This window comes from Rhamphochromis longiceps, linkage group LG3, assembly GCF_057381845.1.
Source record: "Rhamphochromis longiceps isolate RC_006_pf linkage group LG3, R_longiceps_female_GT1.1, whole genome shotgun sequence".
Classification (NCBI taxonomy): Eukaryota; Metazoa; Chordata; class Actinopteri; order Cichliformes; family Cichlidae; genus Rhamphochromis; species Rhamphochromis longiceps.
This window is the reverse complement of record NC_140559.1, coordinates 14,562,329-14,582,823: the sequence shown is the minus strand read 5'-3', so window position 1 is coordinate 14,582,823 and position 20,495 is coordinate 14,562,329. Positions and strand designations below refer to the sequence as shown.

Sequence of the window (20,495 nt, the reverse complement as noted above, 5' to 3'; positions counted from 1 at the left end):
GAAGAGAAAACAGATGATGGTTCCAATGCCGGAGAGATTGTCGAACGGAAGAGCCATAGAAGTTCCGTAGTGTGAAGGTATTTCAGCTATTTCAAGTCTGACAAAAAACAGAGTAGCGTGCACTGTAAATTGTGCTGAAAGCAAGTCTGGAAATACAATAAACTGGTGCATGCGTCACACTGTGCGCCACGTTATTGTTTCGGTGAAATGAATTTCTACAATATTGTTACTGTTAATTCTACTCTCTGCAGTGTTTAAATGCTTACATATACACACAGTTACTGTCCCTCCACACATACGACTCGGTTCTGCTTCTATGCCCCAGCTTTGTTTACTTTTTCCCACCGAGGCTTCTAGACTTCTGATTGGCCAATATTTCTGCACGGTTAGGAATCTAGCGCCACCTGCTGCTTTGGCATGTTCATAGCAGCGTTTTCCTTCATTTCTGCCTTTATGTGTGGACGGGATTATTTTTTAAAACGAAAACGGAAAATCTCTGTTTTCAAAAATACCCGTGTACGTGTGGACGTAGCCTCAGTCTCTGACTGGAAGCGCTAATTCGTCATTCGGCTTTTGTCAGACTAAAGTAACTGTTAAAACTGTTTGAAAAGCTCAGCTATACAACAAGGAGAGATTGAGAATTTCCTTTTAGTTCTCAGTTTATTTGATATTGACAAAAGTTAGTCAGTTTTGTCTGTTCTTCTGTAAAACAAACTAAGATTTATTTTTAGGATTAATATTTTGTTTCTAAGTGTAATTGACAATTTAGTCTGTTTCGTTTGTTCTATTTTGAAACTTAAACGCTTTAGCGGCTGCCTTTTGTGTAGTTTGCAATATTTGCCTTTATTTATCTGAAAAAGTCTCATGTTCCTTAAGTACATCTACCCTGTTGAACTTATTATGGGAAATAAATATTTAAATCAAAACAAGCTGCTGATTATTTCACATTTTACTTGTGAGCAACGGCACATTTAAATCTTACAAATATAGTTATTTGGCTTATATCGTGATAGATATCGTTATCGCCTGAAATGAAAAAAACATATCGTGATATGAAAAAATCTCATATCGCCCAGCTCTACCATGAAAGGATCCTGGGATGATCCACACCTGTCTTCTGTGGACGTCCAGGCCTTCCTCTGGTCTTTTCTTATCTGAATGGACCAAACTGTTGATGTGTCCTCTTTCTGCTTTCTCTGATGAATATGATTTGCTGTTACAGTCTGAGGACTTTCTGTTTCACTTTAAGACAGTGCAGGTTTAATTAGAGTTAAAACAAAAAACAAAAAACAATCAGGCAAATTAAAGATGAATCTCACTGTAAATCCCTTATAAACTAACTGTAACTTGAATGTTTTTGTTGAACAGCTGAAACAACACAGGATCGGAAATGGGGCTGGGCCATATTATACCGTTCACAGTAACACAGGTATAATGTTAGGCAATGACAAGAAAATGAAATATCGCAATAGAATATGAGTAAAACGCATTTGTGCAATACATTTGTTTTAATACGCACATGGTGGAAAAAACATGGCGGCGATGGAGAATGAGGAGGAGGAAAGCGGATCGTTGAATGAAACAGATGAACCAGAATTGGTTTGTAAAAATGGTGCAACTACAGTGAAGTGGAATTGGTTTGGTTTTTGTGTGTCAGATACCCACCAAAGCACATTTTGTAGAACATGCAAGCCGTTAACATTACTGTATTTTTTCGGATTATAAGGCGCTCTTAAAAGCCTTTAATTTTCTCAAAAATAAACAGTGCACCTTATAATCCGGTGCAATTTATGTATGAATTCTGGTTGTGACCTCAGAACAATTTTATGTGGTACACGGCGCTCAAAACATCTGTCAAAATGTTTTAGTACAACTTTGGTAAGCTACGAAGCCGCACCGCTTGATGGATTGTCGGAGCATTACAACTACCGTAGTCAGGAGCCTCGCGGAGTGATACGTACTGTGCTTCAACATAATATTACCGTATCGTGTGTGTCTAAGGAGCCCAAAATGGCACCTGTTAAGAGACATGCTTATGAAGCGGATTTTAAATTCAAGGCTGTCAGTCATGCAGTAGAACATGGCAATAGAGCTGCTGTGAGAGAATTCAGCATTAATGAATCAATGGTACAGAAGTGGATGAAGGAAGAAGAATGAGTTAAGTTTGACTTGTCCGTTTTGTTTCGCTTAATGTGCCTTATAATCCGGTGCACCTTATGGTCGGAAAAATACGTATTTGACTTATTGATGGCAGCCTCGCCTCTGTCAGTCTGCCCCAGTGCAGCTGTGGCTACAACTGTGGTTTGCCTCCACCAGTGTGTGAATGTGAGAGTGAATGAATAGTGGAATTGTAAAGCGCTTTGAGGGTCTCGAAAAGTGCTATATAAATGCAATCCATTATTGTTATTAATGCCAAGCTACTTTTCTAGTAAAGTGGGCGGGATCTAACTACTATTCAAGGGGAAGCTTTCGACTGAGTGTGCAGCTTGGCCCTTATTGCTTCGGTCTGTGAGCCTTGTTTCTGGAAGCCTTTCTCAACTGTTTTATTTATTTGTGATAATGTTAGTTGTGCTAAAGCCTGTGGGGTTAATTTTGATTTCTACTGTTTTGAAAGTTGAAGTGAAAGCTGTTTGGGCGGTGCTTCTTCTTTGCGTTTTGTTTTTGTTTGTTTTTGGGGTAGTCAGTTTGGTTAAAAAAAACTTTATAGTTTTACAAATACTCAATTACAGTAAGTCCCTCCAGATGCTGCATTCAGGAGTATCGGGGAAACTGCATCTGTAATAATTGAATAGCTGCTACACATTTTAGATCATTTTGAGGATTTGAATGACGGCCTTCAAAAGGAGTTGATTCTATTACAGGAGTGGGTAACTCCAGACCTCAAGGGCCAGTGTCCTACCGGTTTTAGATGTTTGCTTGATCCAACAGAGCTGATTTTAATGGCTACATTACCTCCTCAACATGTCTTGAAGATCTCCACAGTCCTGGTAATGAACCAATCATTTGATTCAGTTGTGTTGACTCAGGGTGATGTCTAAAACCTGCAGGACACCAGCCCTTGAGACCTGGAGTTGCCCAGTCCTGTTCTATTAGGGCTGTTATAAACTAAACTGAATATGTCACACTGCTGTCTGACTGCATTCAGCTGACACTGACATGAAGTAGGAAAGAAGCAGCTGATATTTGGACAGCACACATGATGGAAAGCAGGATTTCAGTTGATGTGCACATGAATGATTTGTGTTTCCTCTGCAGGTAGAAAGTGTGTGTGAGCTGAGCAGCATGGATCAGTGTGAGGACAGAGAGGAGGGAGCCCCTCCCTCTAAAAGCACTCTGTGTGGGGAACATGAGAGCCAGACCAAAGCTCAGAGGTGAGATGACCATCTCTAACTGTCCATGACTCTTCTCCATGTCACAGCTCAGCACTCATATCACTGCTGCATCATTATTCACAGGAAGAAACAAGGAACTAAACGGAAACATGAACCTGAACCCAGCTGTGTGTCCTTTAAGAGTGACTGGTCTGCAGATCGTCCCATTGATTTTAAAGTCCATCTGGCATCTGCTGCAGAGAGGTAATAATAATAATAATAATAATAAATTTTATTTATGAGCGCCTTTCAAGTCACCCAAGGACACTTTACAATAGGATAAAACACATAGTAAAACAATGGCAAAATAAGAACAATAAAACAAAAGCACAAGATAAAATTAACAAACAGTGGATTCACAGTGAATATGCAGATTTGAACAGATGAGTTTTGAGTTGGGATTTAAACTGGGGGAGAGAACCAATGTTTCTTATTTCTGGGGGCAGAGAGTTCCACAGCCTGGGAGCAGAGCAGCTGAAAGCTCTGCTTCCCATGGTGGGGAGGCGGAAGGAAGGTACAGTAAGCTGGATAGAAGAAGAAGATCGAAGTGAACGGGCAGAACAGGTAGTGGTTAACAGGTCAGAAATGTTATGAATGGCCTTGAAGTTGAGCAGAAGAAGTTTGAATATTATCCGGAATTTCACAGGGAGCCAGTGAAGTTCCTGAAGAACAGGGGTGATGTGCTGGTAGAAGGGGGTTCTGGTGATAATGCGAGCAGCGAAGGTCTGAACCAGTTGAAGCTTATGGTGGGATTTTTGGGGGAGACCATGCAAAAGAGAATTGCAGTAGTCAATACGGGAGGTAACAAGACTGTGGACAAGAATGGACGTAGACTGGGTGGAAAGAGAAGTAAGCAATCTGTTAATGTTACGTAGATGGAAGTAGGCAGAACGGGTGAGATTATTGATGTGAGATTTATAGGAAAGTGAACTGTCTAGGATGACACCAAGGCTCTTAACCTGAGGAGAAGGGAAAACTGTGGCGTTATCGATGGTGAGTGAGAAATGGTTTGCCTTCAAAAGGTTGGATTTGGTGCCAATAAGGAGAATCTCAGTTTTATCCTCATTGAGCTTTAGAAAATTAGAAGTAGAGCAGGATTTTAACTCGGATAGATATTCTGAAAGGGAGGAAGGTGGGAGGGAGGAATCAGGTTTGCAAGAGAGATATAACTGGGTGTCATCAGTAAAACAGTGAAACTGAAGATCAAATTTGTAGAAAATGGTACCTAGAGGGAGGATGTATATTATAAAGAGAAGAGGGCCTAAAACTGAGCCTTGAGGTACACCAGAGGTGACGGGGAATAGACGAGAGCGGAATGATCTTAGTTGAATAAACTGGGAACGGTCGAGGAGATATGATTGAAACCAGGCGAGGGGTGTGTCAGAGATGCCGAGAGAGGAAAGTCTGCTTAGAAGTACAGAGTGAGAAATGGTGTCGAAGGCTGAGCTCAGATCTAAAAAGACAAGAATGGTGAGAAGACCAGAGTCAGCTCCGATTAAAGATTGTTAGTGACTTTAAGTAAAGCAGTTTCTGTACTGTGACATGAGCAAAAACCAGATTGAAATCTCTCATAGATATTATTATTAACCATGTGTAAATGAAGTTGAGCTGCAACCACTTTTTTGAGTATCTTAGAAATGAAGGGTAGATTGGAAATCGGACGGAGGTTGTTAAAGTTGTTAGGATCTAAAGAAGGTTTTTTCAGTATAGGAGTGACTAGAGCAGTCTTGACTGAGGGAACGATACCGGTGGTGAGAGAAGAGTGAATGATAGCAGAGATGAGTGGGAGTAAAGAAGAGAGGCAGGATTTCACAAGCCCCGTGGGCATGGAGTCAAGATGACATGTGGCAGGCTTTGATTTACATATGAACTCGGAAATATCGGATAAATCAGGAAGATACAATGTGGAAAACGGCTCAAAAAAGAGAAGAGGTTCTGGAGAGGGCTTAGGCTGCGTTCACACTGCAGGTCTTGATGCTCAATTCCGAATTTTTGATCAAATCCGATGTTTTTGTCTGCTCGTTCACACTACAAATAAAATGCGACAGCAAACGCGCTCTAGTGTGAACGCTCAAAGCGGCCCTCATGCGCAACGGGCTCTGTTTAGACCCAGAGCAAACAATATGTTTGACTGATGGCCCTTAATATAAAGACTTCGGACTTCACGTTTCCCAATTTTTGCTTTAAGTTATTTTGTTATTTACATAATAATGCAGATAACCTAATATTGATCCTTATTGCTGTTTTAGAGGAGCGGTGCTTCAAAGGATAGCTGCAGATTTCTGTCAGAATCTGGAGATTATACAGTACAAATAAAATGTTCACGTTTCTCCAACGTTGTCTTCCTAACAGTTTCACCGGATGGCCAGGAAGCGTTCACGATGTCTTCTCTGGCACTGATAATTGGCGTCTGTCTTGTGTCAATGAATTAAAAGACGGATTTAATGCGACTTGACCGTTCACACAGCAGTCGCTTTCTAAAACATCGGATATGTATCGGATTCAGGACCACATACGAAAGTGACCCAGATCGGATTTGAAAATATCGGATTTGTGCCGTTCACACTGTCACACCATGATCGGATATGAGTCACATAGGGTCAAAAAAATCGGATTTGATGCGCTTTCGCCTGCAGTGTGAACGTAGCCTTAGACACAACATTTGATCTGAGTTGCTGGTGGATGTTATTGATTTTCGTTGTCCAGAACAGCATCAAGGAGTTGCAGGTTTCAGAGGAATAGAAGTGTGGTGGTAAAGTGTTGGGGGGTTGAATTAGTTCGTTGAGAACTGAAAACAGAGTCCTCGCATTACCCTCATAAGAACTGATAATACCAGAGTAGAAGCTTTGTTTGGCCTTGCTGATGGAGTCTTTATACTGAAGTACGTGGTATTTATAGATTTCTGAATCAACCAAGTCCAGGGTGTGTCCTTTAGAGTGAGTGGGAAAGTCGATAAATTGTTTAAATTCAGAGCCTTCAAGACAGGAGGAAAAGTCTCTGGTGATCAGAAGGTCATTATTGTCCATGTGAATGTTGAAATCTCCCACTAAGATCACATTTGGGGAGAGAGATGAAAGATGGGTTAGTAGATTAGCAAAGTCACTGAGGAAGACAGGGTTAGGTTTGGGGGGGCGGTATACAGTAGCTATGATGGTGGGAATGGGTCCAGTCAGCTCACATGCAAGGACCTCTAGAGAACTAAAGGTATCAACATTAACTGGCAGGACTTTCAAGTGCTGGCGAAAAAGGATCGCGAGACCACTCCAACGACCTGAGCAGTGGGGTTTAGAAAAGTAAACAAACCCCAGAGGAGCAGATTCGTTTAGCTGAGAAAAATCATCAGGTGTTTGCCAGGTTTCAGTTAAGCAGAAAAAGTCAAACTTACGGTCAGATAGGAGCTCTTGGATGAGAGGTCCCTTACTTGTCAATGAACGAATGTTTAGAAGACCGAAGTTGAGTGGAGTATCTTCTTTTTTGCTAATCGCGTGGGCGCCCTGGGCAGGTGGGCTAGAGATCGATGGTTGACAGCCCGATCAGGGTTCCTGCGAGGGCGGCGAGTAGCAGACCAGAACGATTTAATTCCATTGGAGTTATGGAAAATCCTGCGGGACCCGCGATGGATGTATCTCCGGCGAGGCTGGAAAGTGATGCCCGGGTGGTAGTGGAGCTCCGCCGGCGGCGGGAGCAACAGCTGCCCGCGAAGGCGCAGGAGCTCAGCGGCTGTATAGCGGAGCAGTCCAGCTGTAGGATGGTAGACGAGCGTCAGGAGAATCCAGAATAGTGCCGACCAGCTCAGGAACATCTTGACCCACATCTTCGATTATGTGGAGGAAAATGAGCCGAGCCGGAAAATAACAGATGTTGAGGACAAGCGTTGCAAATCAATCCCTGGCAGAGATCGATCTGGTCCTGAGTGTGAATGTCCCTGTTCATTCAAATCTGAATCCAAGTAATCTAAATAATTGAAAAATGTACCAGTGAGTAGCGGCAGCCAGGCGCGACAGCCAGGCGCGGCAGCCAGGCGCGGCAGCCAGGCGCGGCAGCCAGGCGCACCAGCGTTCACTCAAGCCGGAAGCCAGTCTAGAGGTGAGCTGTTAATAACATGAACTCTTTGATTTAACTGCTTGATGTTGTTGGAAATAAACTGCAGTGAGCACTGAGAAGTGTTGTTCATCATGCATAGCAGAAAATGTGTCCTCTAAGGCCTGGACCAGGAGTGAAGTGTTGAGCTACATATTCTCCTTAAATTGCTGTCTGTCTGAGTCATGTATAAAAAATGATGTTGGCTTTATAGATCATATCTGTAATGCGATAACGGTATTTAAATTTGCAGTAATGGTTAACAAAGAAGTCTGCAATCGGTTTTATCACAGTAAATGTATATACACAGCTAACTAATCATCTGCAGAGGAATGGCTTATTTGAAGAGTTTCAGTCAGGTTTCAGAGCTCATCATAGCACAGAAACAGTTTAGTGTAGGTTACAAATGACTGGTCGCAGCAGATGGCCGCCCCTCCCTGAGCCTGGTTCTGCCGGAGGTTTCTTCCTGTTAAAAGGGAGTTTTTCCTTCCCACTGTCGCCAAAGTGCTTGCTCATAGGAGGTCATATGATTGTTGGGTTTTTCTCTGTATCTATGAAGCGCCTTGAGGCGACTTTTGTTGTGATTTAGCGCTATATAAATAAAATTGAATTGAATTGAATCTTCCTATGGCCTCTGACAGTGGACTTATCTCTGTGCTTGTCCTTCTAGATCTCAGTGCAGCGTAGGGCTGCACGATTAATCGTTAGAAAATCGCGATCTCGATTCATACTTATGTGCGATCTCATTTCCAAATGACAACGATTTAAAAAAAAAAAAAAAGAAAAAAAAAGACGACGATTGTACCGCATTTTTATCCGGGACGTAATCTGCATGAAAACAAGCACTCACTCTTCCTGCTCAACAAATGACAAGGGCGGAGCCTTATACCACGTGATACAGAAGCTGTGCCGTGTGATGCTAAAATTAGCAGGGAAAAAACAACGGAGAGCACGTCAGGGATGATGAGAAAGTGACAGGAGAAAATCCGTCCCGGTCAACCACCCAAACATCAATAACGGGAACCTTATACAGCGCTTCCCTATACAACTCCCGCAGGCACAAAGAAATTACAGAGGCTATCACTTATCACCTGACCAAAGATATGGCTCCCATCAACACTGTGCAAAACGAGGGATTTAGGAAAATGATCAACACCCTAGACAAACGCTACACAGTGCCGTCCCGCAACTATTTTTCTATTGTTGCACTACCTGCTCTATACACGCAGTGTCGAGCAACAGTGGAGACAGAATTTCAAGCAGTACAACATTTTGCGGCAACCACAAAACGTGAGACATTTGTTGTTTTTATGTTTATTTATTGTTTTTATGTTCAGTTTCAACTGTTACGAAGTTGATCTGCAGTTAATAAGTGCAATAAATATTTATACTGGAAAAGAAAATCGTGAGAGAATCGTGATCTCAATTCTAAGCCAAAAAAATCGTGATTCTCATTTTATGCAAAATCGTGCAGCCCTAGTGCAGCGTTTGATACTGTTGACCATAATATTCTATTAGCGCAATTAGAGCATGCTTTAGCTATTACAGGTACTGTGCTGCAGTGGTTTGTATCATATCTATCTAATAGACTCCAATTTGTGCATGTAAATGGAGAGTCCTCTTCACACACTAAGGTCAGTTATGGTGTTCCACAGGGTTCAGTGCTAGGACCAATTCTGTTTACATTATACATGCTTCCCCTAGGCAGTATCATTAGAAGACATAGTATACATTTTCACTGCTATTTAGATGACACCCAGCTCTATCTATCCATGAAGCCAGATAACACACACCAATTAGTTAAACTGCAGGAATGTCTTAAAGACATAAAGACCTGGATGGCCGCTAACTTTCTGCTTCTTCATTCAGATAAATAAATAACATGGAATGTCACATCTCTGGTGGGGAAGGAGCCTGAGTTGGTGCGTTAGGCTGAGAGGTACCAGCTAGATATAGTCGGGCTTACCTCAACGCATGGCTTGGGCTCTGGAACCAGTCTCCTGGAGAGGGGCTGGACTCTGTCTCAGTCTGGAGTTGCCTCTGGTGAGAGGCGGCGGGCTGGGGTGGGTATTCTAATATTCCCTCAGCTCGCTGCCTATACGTTGGGGTTGTTCCCGGTGGATGAGAGGGTTTGTTCACTGCGCCTTTGGGTTGGGGAACGGGTCCTGACTGCCATCTGCGCTTATGCGCCCAGCGGCAGCTCTGAGTATCCAGCCTTTTTCGAGTCCCTGGGTGGGGTGCTGGAAGGTGCTCCGCCTAGAGACTCTGTTGTCCTACTGGGAGACTTCAATGCTCACGTGGGTAATGACAGCGAGACCTGGCGGGGCGTGATTGGGAGGAACGGCCTCCTTGATCTGAATCCGAGTGGTGTTTTGTTATTGGACTTCTGTGCAAATCACAGATCGATTTTGTAATCGTATCACCAGACATGCGACCATATGTTCTGGACACTCAGGTAAAGAGAGGGGCTGAGCTGTCAACTGATCACCACCTGGTGGTGAGTTGGATCAGGTGGCCGGGGAGGACGCTGGACAGACCCGGCGCGCCTAAACGTGTAGTGAGGGTGTGCTGGGAACGCCTAGCTGATAGGTACCGACAGGCCAAACGGGATGCAGCTCGGGCAGTGGCTGAAGCCAAAACTCAGGTGTGGGAGGCCATGGAAAAAGACTTTCGGACTGCCTCGAAGAGATTCTGGCAAACAGTCAGGCGACTCAGGAGTGGAAAGCAGTGCTCTACCTGTACTGTGCATAGTCAGAGCCTGTACTGTGCAGAGCCACCAAGGAGTTGGTGTGGATGAGGTCCGCCCCGAGTTCCTGAAGGCTCTGGATGTTGTAGGGCTGTCTTGGCTTTCACGCCTCTGCAATGTTGCGTGGAGATTGTACTCGGCCCTGAAAATCTTAGAAATATGGTATCTAACCAGATTCTTACTCTGGATGGCATTACCTTGGCCTCCAGTAACACTGTGAGGAACCTTGGAGTCATTTTTGACCAGGACATGTCCTTCAATGCAGCTATGTAAGACTGCTTTCTTCCATTTGCGCAACATCTCTAAAATTAGAAATATCCTGTCTCAGAGTGATGCTGAAAAACTAGTTCATGCATTTATTACTTCCAGGCTGGACGACTGTAATTCATTATTATCAGGAAGTCCTAAAAACTCACTGAAAAGCCTTCAGTTAATCCAAAATGCTGCAGCAAGAGTACTGACGTACTGCGTTCAAAGATGGCTCCAGTGATGGATGCTCCGACCCAACTTTTCAATTTTTTGCTGGTTTTTGTTTCTTTGATTAATTAAGTTTCATTGCAAAACTACAGAGTCCGACATTGTTTTGGCAAAGTTACACACCCATCCCATATTGATTTTAGTTAGCTCCAATTGACTTAACCGGGTGTCATTACTGCCGACGTGAATTATGATTTTACTGAATTTATGTTTACTCTTAGCCAGCAGTTTTACATTTCCCACAATGTCACCTGCTCTGGCCCCTGGAAGACAATTGACTATTGTTGCTTGTGTCTCAAGCTTAACATGTCTAAGAACAGAATTGGCAATTACCAGAGTTTGACCCCTGGCAGGTGTGTCGCTGAGTAGGGAAAAACGGTGAGACACATGAACAGGTTGGTGGTGTACCTGCGGCTTCTGTTTAAGACTATGCTTCTCTAGCCGCTAAAACTGGTGGATCCAAATCTTCACCACAAAGTCCGTTCACATACAGGAAGAAGGGGAGTGAGTGGGTCAGTGCTCAGGGCGCAGAGACTAAATCGGCCTTAAACACACCATTTATTTCCATGGAAAAAGGTAAAACCAGAATTAAAAATACAATTTTAAAATACCCCAATACAATAAAAAGAACGTTCTCAATACGCTAAAACACCTGCCGGTAGAAATAATTATACACTCTCCAAACTAATATCGTATTTTCACGACCATAAGATGCACCGTACTAAAAGGCGCAGTCTCAGTTATGTGTGACATTACTGTATTTAACTCACACATAAGGCGCACCTGATTGTAGGGCGCGGGTTTTATATACAATCTACGCCCACACTTCCCCCTTTAACGTTCTCATGGTGTCCTCTACTACGTCCGCCTTACAACAACAACACACACAAAAAATAGAGCGGGAGCAAAACTGAGTTTGGTATTCACATTTATTTTACCGGTAATCGTCAACAATCAAACCCATCGAAGTCCTCATCCACTGTTTCTGAATTGAACAGCTGCGCTAAATCTCCATCAAATATGCCAGGTTCACTTTCTTCTCTGTCAGAGTCACTTTCTTTGCTGTGCGGCTCCTCGGAAATGATGCCGGCTTTTGCGAAAGCTCGAACAATAGTGGCAGCAGACATGTTAGCCCAAGCATCTACAATCCATTCGCAAATTGTGGCGTAACTCGCCCCTTGCTGCCTTCCACTCTTAGTGAAACTGTGGTCCCCATCGGTCATCCATCACTCCCACGCCGCTCGCAGCCTTACTTTGAACGGGCGGTTCACACCGATGTCCAGCGGTTGGAGTTCCTTTGTCAGGCCTCCCGGAATGACAGCAAGCTCACAGTTAATTTGTTTCACTTGTTTTTTCACATCGACTGTGAGATGATCTGTGACTATATGCGTGCCCAACAGCGATGGTGATGCGTGAAAAAAAAAACACCTGGTCTCCTTACATGCACCTCCCTCAGCCACTCTTTCATCATTTCCTCATCCATCCAGCCATTTTCATTTGCCTTAATGATGATTCCTGTTGGAAACTTTTCTTTAGGCAAAGTCTTTCTCTTAAAAATCATCATAGGCGGCAGTTTCTGTCCATTAGCATGGCAGCCAAGCACAACAGTAAAAGAAAACTTTTCGTGCCCTGTTGTGCAGATCGCTACCGTGCTGGTCCCCTTCTTCTCCACAGTGTGACTCACCGGGATGTCGAAAGTGAGCGGCACCTTGTCCATGTTAGTGATGTGTATCTGGGCTGGATGTGTTTGTCGGCAATGTGTTTGCTGCAGTAGGAGCGGAAGATGGCCAGCTTGTCATTATAATCCGCTGGAAGTTGCTGCGCTACCGTAGTCCTGGTCCGGATGGAAAAATGGCACCGTTTCATGAAACGAAAGCACCAAGACGGACCTCCTTTGAAATGTTCAATTTTCATTTCTTCTGCTAGCGTTACTGCTTTTAGTCGAATGGTGACCGTCGAAACGCTTCTCCCACTCGTTCTTTGCTCGATGATCCACTGCTCGAGTCTTTCCTCCAACTCGGGCCACCTTGCCTTATGTCCGCGGAAACTCAGCTGCATGTTCTTGACCTGTCGGAGCTCGTTTTCCAGCTTCCTCCACTTGCGAACCATCGATTCATTAATCTTAAATTCTCTCGCGGTTGCTCGATTTCCATGTTCCTCCGCGTTGCTGATGGCCTTCAGTTTAAACTGCGCTTCATAAGCGTGTCTCTTTGCCATTTTCAGGGTTGTTAAAACAACGATGTTCTGCATAACGCACATACCTGTTCTTTTATATACAATCAACGCCCACACTTCTCCCTTTAGCGTTCTCATGGTGTTCTCTACTACGTCCGCCTTACAACAACAACACACACAGGGCACACTGCACTATAGGGCGCGCCGTACATTTTGAAGAAAATCTAAGACTTTTATGTGTGCCTTATAGTCGTGAAAATACGGTACTACAATGTTTCCCACATGCTAAAATCCCCCCCACAATATTCCGTAATACCAGAGTGCAGCCACACTCAGCCAAATGTTCCTTATCTGGAAGAAACAGGAGAGGAATTCCTCTTCCGGGATGGAAATCACGCCAGCCAGAAGACCAAGGAGGAGGCTCCTGCCACAGACCTGTCTCCTCCTGACGGCGCGTCACCACACATTCCAGCCACACTCCACACCTGAACACGGCCTCGGGACTGGATCGCCAGATTCCGCTGGTCGGTCCGTCACCGAATGACTCGTGGCACCAAACAATCAAGCAGCACTTTCTCGTGCGTCTCATCCCCCTGTCTCTGCGCTCACCATCCCCTTTAACACGTCAGTTTGGGAATGCCCCCACCTCCACAGGTGCCTACTATTGTTTGCCTTGTCCACAGTGGATTAAAAGAATATTGTGCGACAACACTAAAACATACAATATAAATATCATAATAAAACCATGCAAATAAAATCAATACTCTATGTACCAATACACAGTATGATCCAAAACAACATAAAACATAAAAACACAAATTTCCACTGTGTGACACTGTCCTCCTCACCGTCACCCAGCCATCCTGTTTGCCTGGCTGCTCAGGACAGTCTGCTAGGGGAGAGCTAGTGGGACCTACACCACCTTCGGCTGCACCAGCTACAGGGGCCTGGCTAGCTATGGGTTTTTCAAGTATGCGAAGCAGAGTCTCCAATTCAGTGATCCTGGCCTCCAGACTAGCAAATAGGCTACATTTGTTACAAGTATCATTACTTCTAAAGGAGGCCAAGGAGTAACTAAATATCTGATAGAATGAGCAGGAAAGTGCAGGTGAAGAGGCAATGCTAGCGAGTTGGCTATGAGCTAAGCTAAGCTAGGCACATTGAGTGAATACTTTGGATATGAATTAGTGAGTTCAAAGAGTGCACTTCAGATGAAGCACGTGAAGACACTTCACCCGTTGCCTACTGGTGGTGGTCAGAGGGCCCGGTGGTGCCAGTGTCCGGCAGCCTCGTCAGTGCGCCCCAGGGTGGCTGTGGCTAGAATGTAGCTGCCATCACCAGTGTGTGAATGTGTGTGTGAATGGGTGGATGACTGGATGTGTAAAGCGCTTTGGGGTCCTTAGGGACTAGTAAAGCGCTATATAAATACAGGCCATTTACCATTCAAGATTATACGACAAAATAACAAGTTATCTAAAAGTTTTAAATTAAACTGCTATACAGATAAATACACAAAAACACCACCGTGTGTTGGAACTCTACCACAGAAAAAGTGAACACCAAGTGACAGTACCACCCAAAGAAGAAGCCAAGAGATATAAGCATATGCAGAGATTAACACATAATACAGAATGAAGGTGAATGGTGGTGTGAGAGGAAAGCTCTGTGCAGTTTTCAGTGTTAGAAGCTCTGTATGAATATGTGTGATAAATGTTTGACACAGTCAGACTGTAAAGAAAGCTGTTGTGTTATTATTTTTGGAGGCAGCAAGAAAGATCAGTCTCACAACTTTATCATTAAGATAATCTGGTTATAAAATATTTCATGAGATCTTTTTTTCCCCTTTCAGCTGCAGTCCTGATGGTATTTAATTGTCTGAGAACAAGTCACAGACATCATGTGTAAACATCCGGTGATCCTAAATTGGCTGAGTGGCCACAAAAGAGCTTTGATATCGTTTCACACTGAGGTTGGAGTTTACAGTGAGCTGACTGCATCATACCAATAGCTGCTCCTAATATTCTGTCCATATCTTAGTTTATGTCTTTTGCTATTGGAAGGTCTTAAATTTCAGAGTCAGCAGATGTGGATCATGTGACCTGGTTTCTAGGTTATATGACAGGTCAGAGGTCAGCGACTGTAATTCAGTTACTTCTGTTAATGTGAACTCACTGAGTGTTTGTGGTTTACCTCTCAGACTGACTGAAGTCCACAAGAAGATAATGATGGAGGGAGAGGAGGACAGAGCAGAGTCTGCAGGATCCAGCTGTACGTCTGTGAGGAGTGACCGGTCCAAAGATAGCAATCCAAATTTCAGTGGTGAACCTGGAGCAACGAGGTCAGAGAGCTGTGATGACTCCTTTACATGTTTGTGTTTTCCTGGATAAATATGACCTGAAAGATCCTCAGATTTTTACAAAGATTCATTAAAAAGAAAACGATGAAAGAGAAAAGATCAAAACGTTCGACTTGGTCATTTGCTGTTTGAGGACAGTGATGCTCATATCTGTGGGGAAAGTGTGACCTGAGTGGGTTCATGTTTGTCTTTAAAGAACAGAGCTGCTCTGTCTCTGATTCTCTTTGTGTCTGATCTGTTAAACAGTCTGAGAGGTCACACAGAGACCCAGCAGCTAAAGCCTGGATCATACTGGCTGCTGTTAATGAGACTCCATCAGGACAACACTGAACAACAGTGGTGTTCATAGCAGCGCTGCAAGGATAAAGTACTGCACTCCAAAAACACTGCCTACAGCTAAATGTCATGTGGCTAAGTCACGTGACAAGAGATTAGAATTAAATGAAAAGAAAGAAAAACACTATTATTATTTATTCTTTCTTTGAAACATGGTCACCATAGAGCTTTGGCCTGTTTTGATGTTTCTGGGTCAGAAAGCCTCACCATCATTAATGGACCGATGAATTCACAGTTACACCAACAATTCAAAACAGCTGTATGTGGACTGATTCTCAGGAGAAAGTGAAACAGTGACACAAAAGAAACAAGTCATTCTCCCAAAGGACATCGAAGAATCATAATAATAACATGTTTTAGAAGCACCAAACAAACTCTAACTCTGGATCCTAATACAGCAGAAATTTTGTTCCTGAAGTGAAAATTCACCAACACCCAGAGCTGAAGCTGCTCTGTGTGAAGGACTGAGCTCAGATTCACTCAATGATGTAGGATTGATCAGCAGTTACACAAGTTTAGAGCTGGGAGAGGGAGGCCTCGATTCCTGAAAGACTCCATTACAAAATAAAGTTTGTTAATATTGCCACAGATATAAAGTTAATCTATTATTACTGACAAGGAACATGCATTCAAAAGTTTTTTTTCTTATGTTGGGTGAAGAAAAATGTTTAGTTTAGGGTTTCTATATTTTTCAAATGTTTTATTTAATATATTGGTGGTTTAGTAAATTTGTTAGTAACTTCTAGGGCAGGGGTCAGCAACCTTTAACACCCAAAGAGCCACTTGGACCCGGTTTCCACACAAAAGAAAACACTGGGAGCCGCAAATACTTTTTGAAATCTAAAATGAAGAAAACACTGTATATATTGTTTTTTACCTTTATGCTTTGTGTGAACAACTAAAGTAAGTAAGTAAAGTTTATTTATTAAGCGCTTTTCACAGACAGGCAGTCACAAAGTGCTGTACTTAAATATTAAAATAAACAATACAATCAATAGACATTATACACAATCTAAAAGATCAAATGTAAATAATGTAAAGAACATAAAATACGTAGATCAACAAAAGGCTTGTTTGAACAGAAAAGTTTTTAACTGCTTTTTAAAAGAATCCACAGAGCAACTAAGGTGTGCTGCTTATGAAATCCATGAAGTGCTACAGAGAAAATTACATTTTATTTATATAATTAACACATTTTGAACTCGTAAAGAAATATAACAAAAGGAAAGACACCCAGCTGAACTAAATTGATCCATGTAGCAAACAAGAACTGTTGTGATCCGCCACCCTTTTCAGGTCAAGGCTCCAAAAGCCTTGACCTAAATTTTTAAAAAGAATAATTGGAAAAAAATGCACTATGCCACTAAAAAATTTTTTATTATTTATTTGCAAAATTCTGCCTAAATATATATTTTACCTGGTTAATGTGTGTGGCGGGGCATCGTCTGCAGTGCCGCTGGGAGTCGGACGCACCTGAGCGACACCCGCAATCACGCCTCGCCGACTTAAAGTCTGTGCTCTCTCTGCTGTTGTGTTGTCGGGCTGTGAGCTGAGAAGCTACAGCCGGCCGTGTGCGTACAGCAACCGTGTGTGAAAAGCGGTCAATAAAGAGATGCTGAAAAGCGCGTCCATGCAAACATCGTCGGGTCTGCCGTGATATGTTTACAATGAGACTTCTGGTCCCGAACCTCATCTTCTGGTCCTGTCTGCAAATCGGGGCTTTCATCTTTACGCAGGACCGTGAGCTGTCATCTGTGGGGTGTGAGCGGTGTTTGTTTTTAACATAGTTCACGGTGGAGAACAGCTGCCGACATAATGTGGATCTGAAGATCCATAATTGGCCTGCCTGGGGTTGAAAGTCTCGATAAATGCACGGCGTCTCGGCGGGTACACCGGCTTCCGCGAGTGTGACGCTTATTTTGAGCGATGAAAAAATAATAAGATATAATTTTATTTTTATATTTCAAAAACACAATAATCTTCCAATTTAGAACTACAAGTTTTTTTTAAAAAAAAAAGAACTAAACACAAATAAAATGCACTTAAGCTAAATACTTCTAATTTATTTTCCCAAATCACCCGAAGCCGCAAAATAAAGATTAAAGAGCCGCGGGTTGCTGACCCCTGTTCTAGGGCGTAGCGTGGACTATATGTTTATCAGTAGAAAACTGGATTAAATACACTCCCCTGGTAGTTGCTCTGTCTTTGTGTACATGAATGGTGAGCAAACTGTAAAAGATTACATGGATTTAAGGAGAGACTTAAGTTGAAAAGAAAGAAACTAAACGTATCTTCATCTGAATACAGTTTGTCAAGCTCTAAACTCTAAGTTTCTGCAGGTTTTTGAACACTGGTCCTTACCAGAAAACTCCTGGATCTTTATCCTGTGCTTGAACTAATTCTTCATGATTCCTCCACAGAGTGGACCAGCGGAGCTCAGAGGTTCCCAGTGGTCAGTCTGCCCAGCAGCATCAAACACACATGGACTCCATATTTATGGTCTGTACATGTACAACAACTACTTTTACATCTATTCTGTTCACAGTCATCTCCATGCTGCTCTTTGTAGACCAGTGGATTGTCAGTGTGCCCAATATGGATCTGATGTTTGGCTCCATGATTTCAGTCTGATTGGCTCATTCATAATGTATTCTGTTCCAGCTGCTGGAGAACAACATCATCACTTTTGTGAAGAACGAGCTGAAGAAGATCCAGAAGGTTCTGAGTCCAGATTACCCAGAATGGTTACAGAGTCAGACAGAGGATGATGAGCAGAGGAAGAACAACAGAGAGGCATTTGAGAAGATCACACTTAACTTCCTGAGGAGAATGAAGCAGGAGGAGCTGGCTGACCATCTGCAGAGTAGTAAGAGCATTTCTGCAAAGATTTGAGCTGCTGGTGGATAAAGGGAACAATTATGCTAATGTCTCAAGAGATGAACCAACATGTAGTCAATAATTGCTTAGCAGAACTGGAATTGTCACAAACATTTTTGTTAAACATGAACTGATTTGTTGATGTTCTATTTTTATTATTGTTATTTAGAACTTTCTGCTGCCGTTTGTCATCGTACCCTTAAATCTGCACTAAAGAAGAAGTTCCAGTGTGTGTTTGAGGGGATCGCTAAAGCAGGAAACCCAACCCTCCTGAATCAGATCTACACAGAGCTCTACATCACAGAGGGAGGGACTGCAGAGGTCAATGATGAACATGAGGTCAGACAGATTGAAACAGCATCCAGGAAACCAGACAGACCAGAAACAACAATCAGACAAGAGGACATCTTTAAAGCCTCACCTGGAAGAGATGAACCAATCAGAACAGTGCTGACAAAGGGAGTGGCTGGCATTGGGAAAACAGTCTTAACACAGAAATACACCCTGGACTGGGCTGAAGACAAAGCCAACCAGCACATCCAGTTCATATTTCCATTCACTTTCAGAGAGCTGAATGTGCTGAAAGAGGAAAAGTTCAGCTTGGTGGGACTTGTTCATCGCTTCTTTACTGAAACCAAAGAAGCAGGAATCTGCAGCTTTGAAGACTTCCAGGTTGTGTTCATCTTTGATGGTCTGGATGAGTGTCGACTTCCTCTGGACTTCCACAAAACTATAATCGTAACTGACCCTAGAAAGTCCACCTCAGTGGATGTGCTGCTGATAAACCTCATCAGGGGGAAACTGCTTCCCTCTGCTCGCCTCTGGATAACCACACGACCTGCAGCAGCCAATCAGATCCCATCTGAATGTGTTGAGATGGTGACAGAGATAAGAGGATTTACTGACCCACAGAAGGAGCAGTACTTCAGGAAGAGGTTCAGAGATGAGGATCAGGCCAGCAGGATCATCTCCCACATCAAGACATCACGGAGCCTCCACATCATGTGCCACATCCCAGTCTTCTGCTGGATCACTGCTACAGTTCTGGAGGATGTTCTGAAAACCAGAGAGAGAGGAGAGCTGCCCAAGACTCTGACTGAGATGTACATCCACTTCCTGGTGGTTCAGGCCAAAGTGAGGACGGTCAAGTATGATGGAGGAGCTGAGACAGATCCACACTGGAGTCCAGAGAGCAGGAAGATGATTGAATCTCTGGGAAAACTGGCTTTTGATCAGCTGCAGAAAGGAAACCTGATCTTCTATGAATCAGACCTGACAGAGTGTGGCATCGATATCAGAGCAGCCTCAGTGTACTCAGGAGTGTTCACACAGATCTTTAAAGAGGAGAGAGGACTGTACCAGGACAAGGTGTTCTGCTTCATCCATCTGAGTGTTCAGGAGTTTCTGGCTGCTCTTCATGTCCATCTGACCTTCATCAACTCTGGAGTCAATCTGCTTAAACAACAACAAATGATTTCCCAGAAGTCTGAAAAAGGAGAATCTGCAGAGACACACTTCTACCAGAGTGCTGTGAACAAGGCCTTGCAGAGTCCAAATGGACACCTGGACTTGTTCCTCCGCTTCCTCCTGGGTCTTTCACTGCAGACCAATCATACTCTCCTACGAGGTCTGCTGACACAGACAGGAAGTAGCTCACAGACCAATCAGGAAACAGTCCAGTACATCAAAAAGAAGCTCAATGAGAATCTGTCCGCAGAGAAAAGCATCAATCTGTTCCACTGTCTGAATGAACTGAATGATCGTTCTCTAGTGGAGGATATCCAACAGTCCCTGAGATCAGGAAATCTCTCCACAGATAAACTGTCTCCTGCTCAGTGGTCAGCTCTGGTCTTCATCTTACTGTCATCAGAAAAAGATGTGGATGTGTTTGACCTGAAGAAATACTCTGCTTCAGAGGAGGCTCTTCTGAGGCTGCTGCCAGTGGTCAAAGCCTCCAAGAAGGCTCTGTAAGTAAATATGTGATCATAGTTTTATGCAAATTTTTTTTGATTGTGCTTGTGAACAGACCGGGACCCATACATTTTTCAGGTTGCTGGTTTTATTGACATCCACATTG

General features: G+C 43.3%; 3 protein-coding genes across 3 annotated transcripts in view; 1 reads left to right on the top strand and 2 right to left on the bottom strand.

Moving 5' to 3' along the window:
• Window positions 1-20,495, bottom strand: part of LOC146673023 (NACHT, LRR and PYD domains-containing protein 3-like) — a 505,210-nt gene that overhangs the window by 129,347 nt on the left and 355,368 nt on the right. The window lies entirely within an intron of this gene.
• The window catches only part of LOC146673043 (NACHT, LRR and PYD domains-containing protein 3-like), a 38,319-nt gene that overhangs the window by 1,768 nt on the left and 16,056 nt on the right, over window positions 1-20,495 (top strand). Inside the window, exons 2-6 of the mRNA XM_085401402.1 lie at window positions 3,256-3,371; window positions 3,456-3,575; window positions 17,962-18,040; window positions 18,203-18,407; window positions 18,588-20,385. Of these exons, the coding sequence (XP_085257528.1) occupies window positions 3,283-3,371; window positions 3,456-3,575; window positions 17,962-18,040; window positions 18,203-18,407; window positions 18,588-20,385 (2,291 nt within the window). The 5' untranslated portion in view covers window positions 3,256-3,282. The remainder of the gene's footprint in view (window positions 1-3,255; window positions 3,372-3,455; window positions 3,576-17,961; window positions 18,041-18,202; window positions 18,408-18,587; window positions 20,386-20,495) is intronic.
• On the bottom strand, window positions 10,750-17,267 carry LOC146673044 (uncharacterized). The gene is made up of 3 exons (XM_085402623.1): window positions 17,208-17,267; window positions 13,686-14,000; window positions 10,750-11,106 (listed from the first exon to the last, which is right to left on the bottom strand). The coding sequence occupies exons 1-3, from the start codon at window positions 17,265-17,267 to the stop codon at window positions 10,750-10,752; spliced, it is 732 nt and encodes a 243-aa protein (XP_085258749.1).

Coding starts and splice junctions, on each gene's coding strand:
- LOC146673044 (XM_085402623.1), bottom strand. CDS start 17,267: ATGAAAGCCCCGATTTGCAGACAGGACCAGAAGATGAGGTTCGGGACC. Junction 14,001..17,207: donor TCGGGACCAGAAGTCTCATT/GTAAACATATCA, acceptor CAATGTGCCTAG/CTTAGCTTAGCTCATAGCCA. Junction 11,107..13,685: donor GGGTGACGGTGAGGAGGACA/GTGTCACACAGT, acceptor CGGCTAGAGAAG/CATAGTCTTAAACAGAAGCC.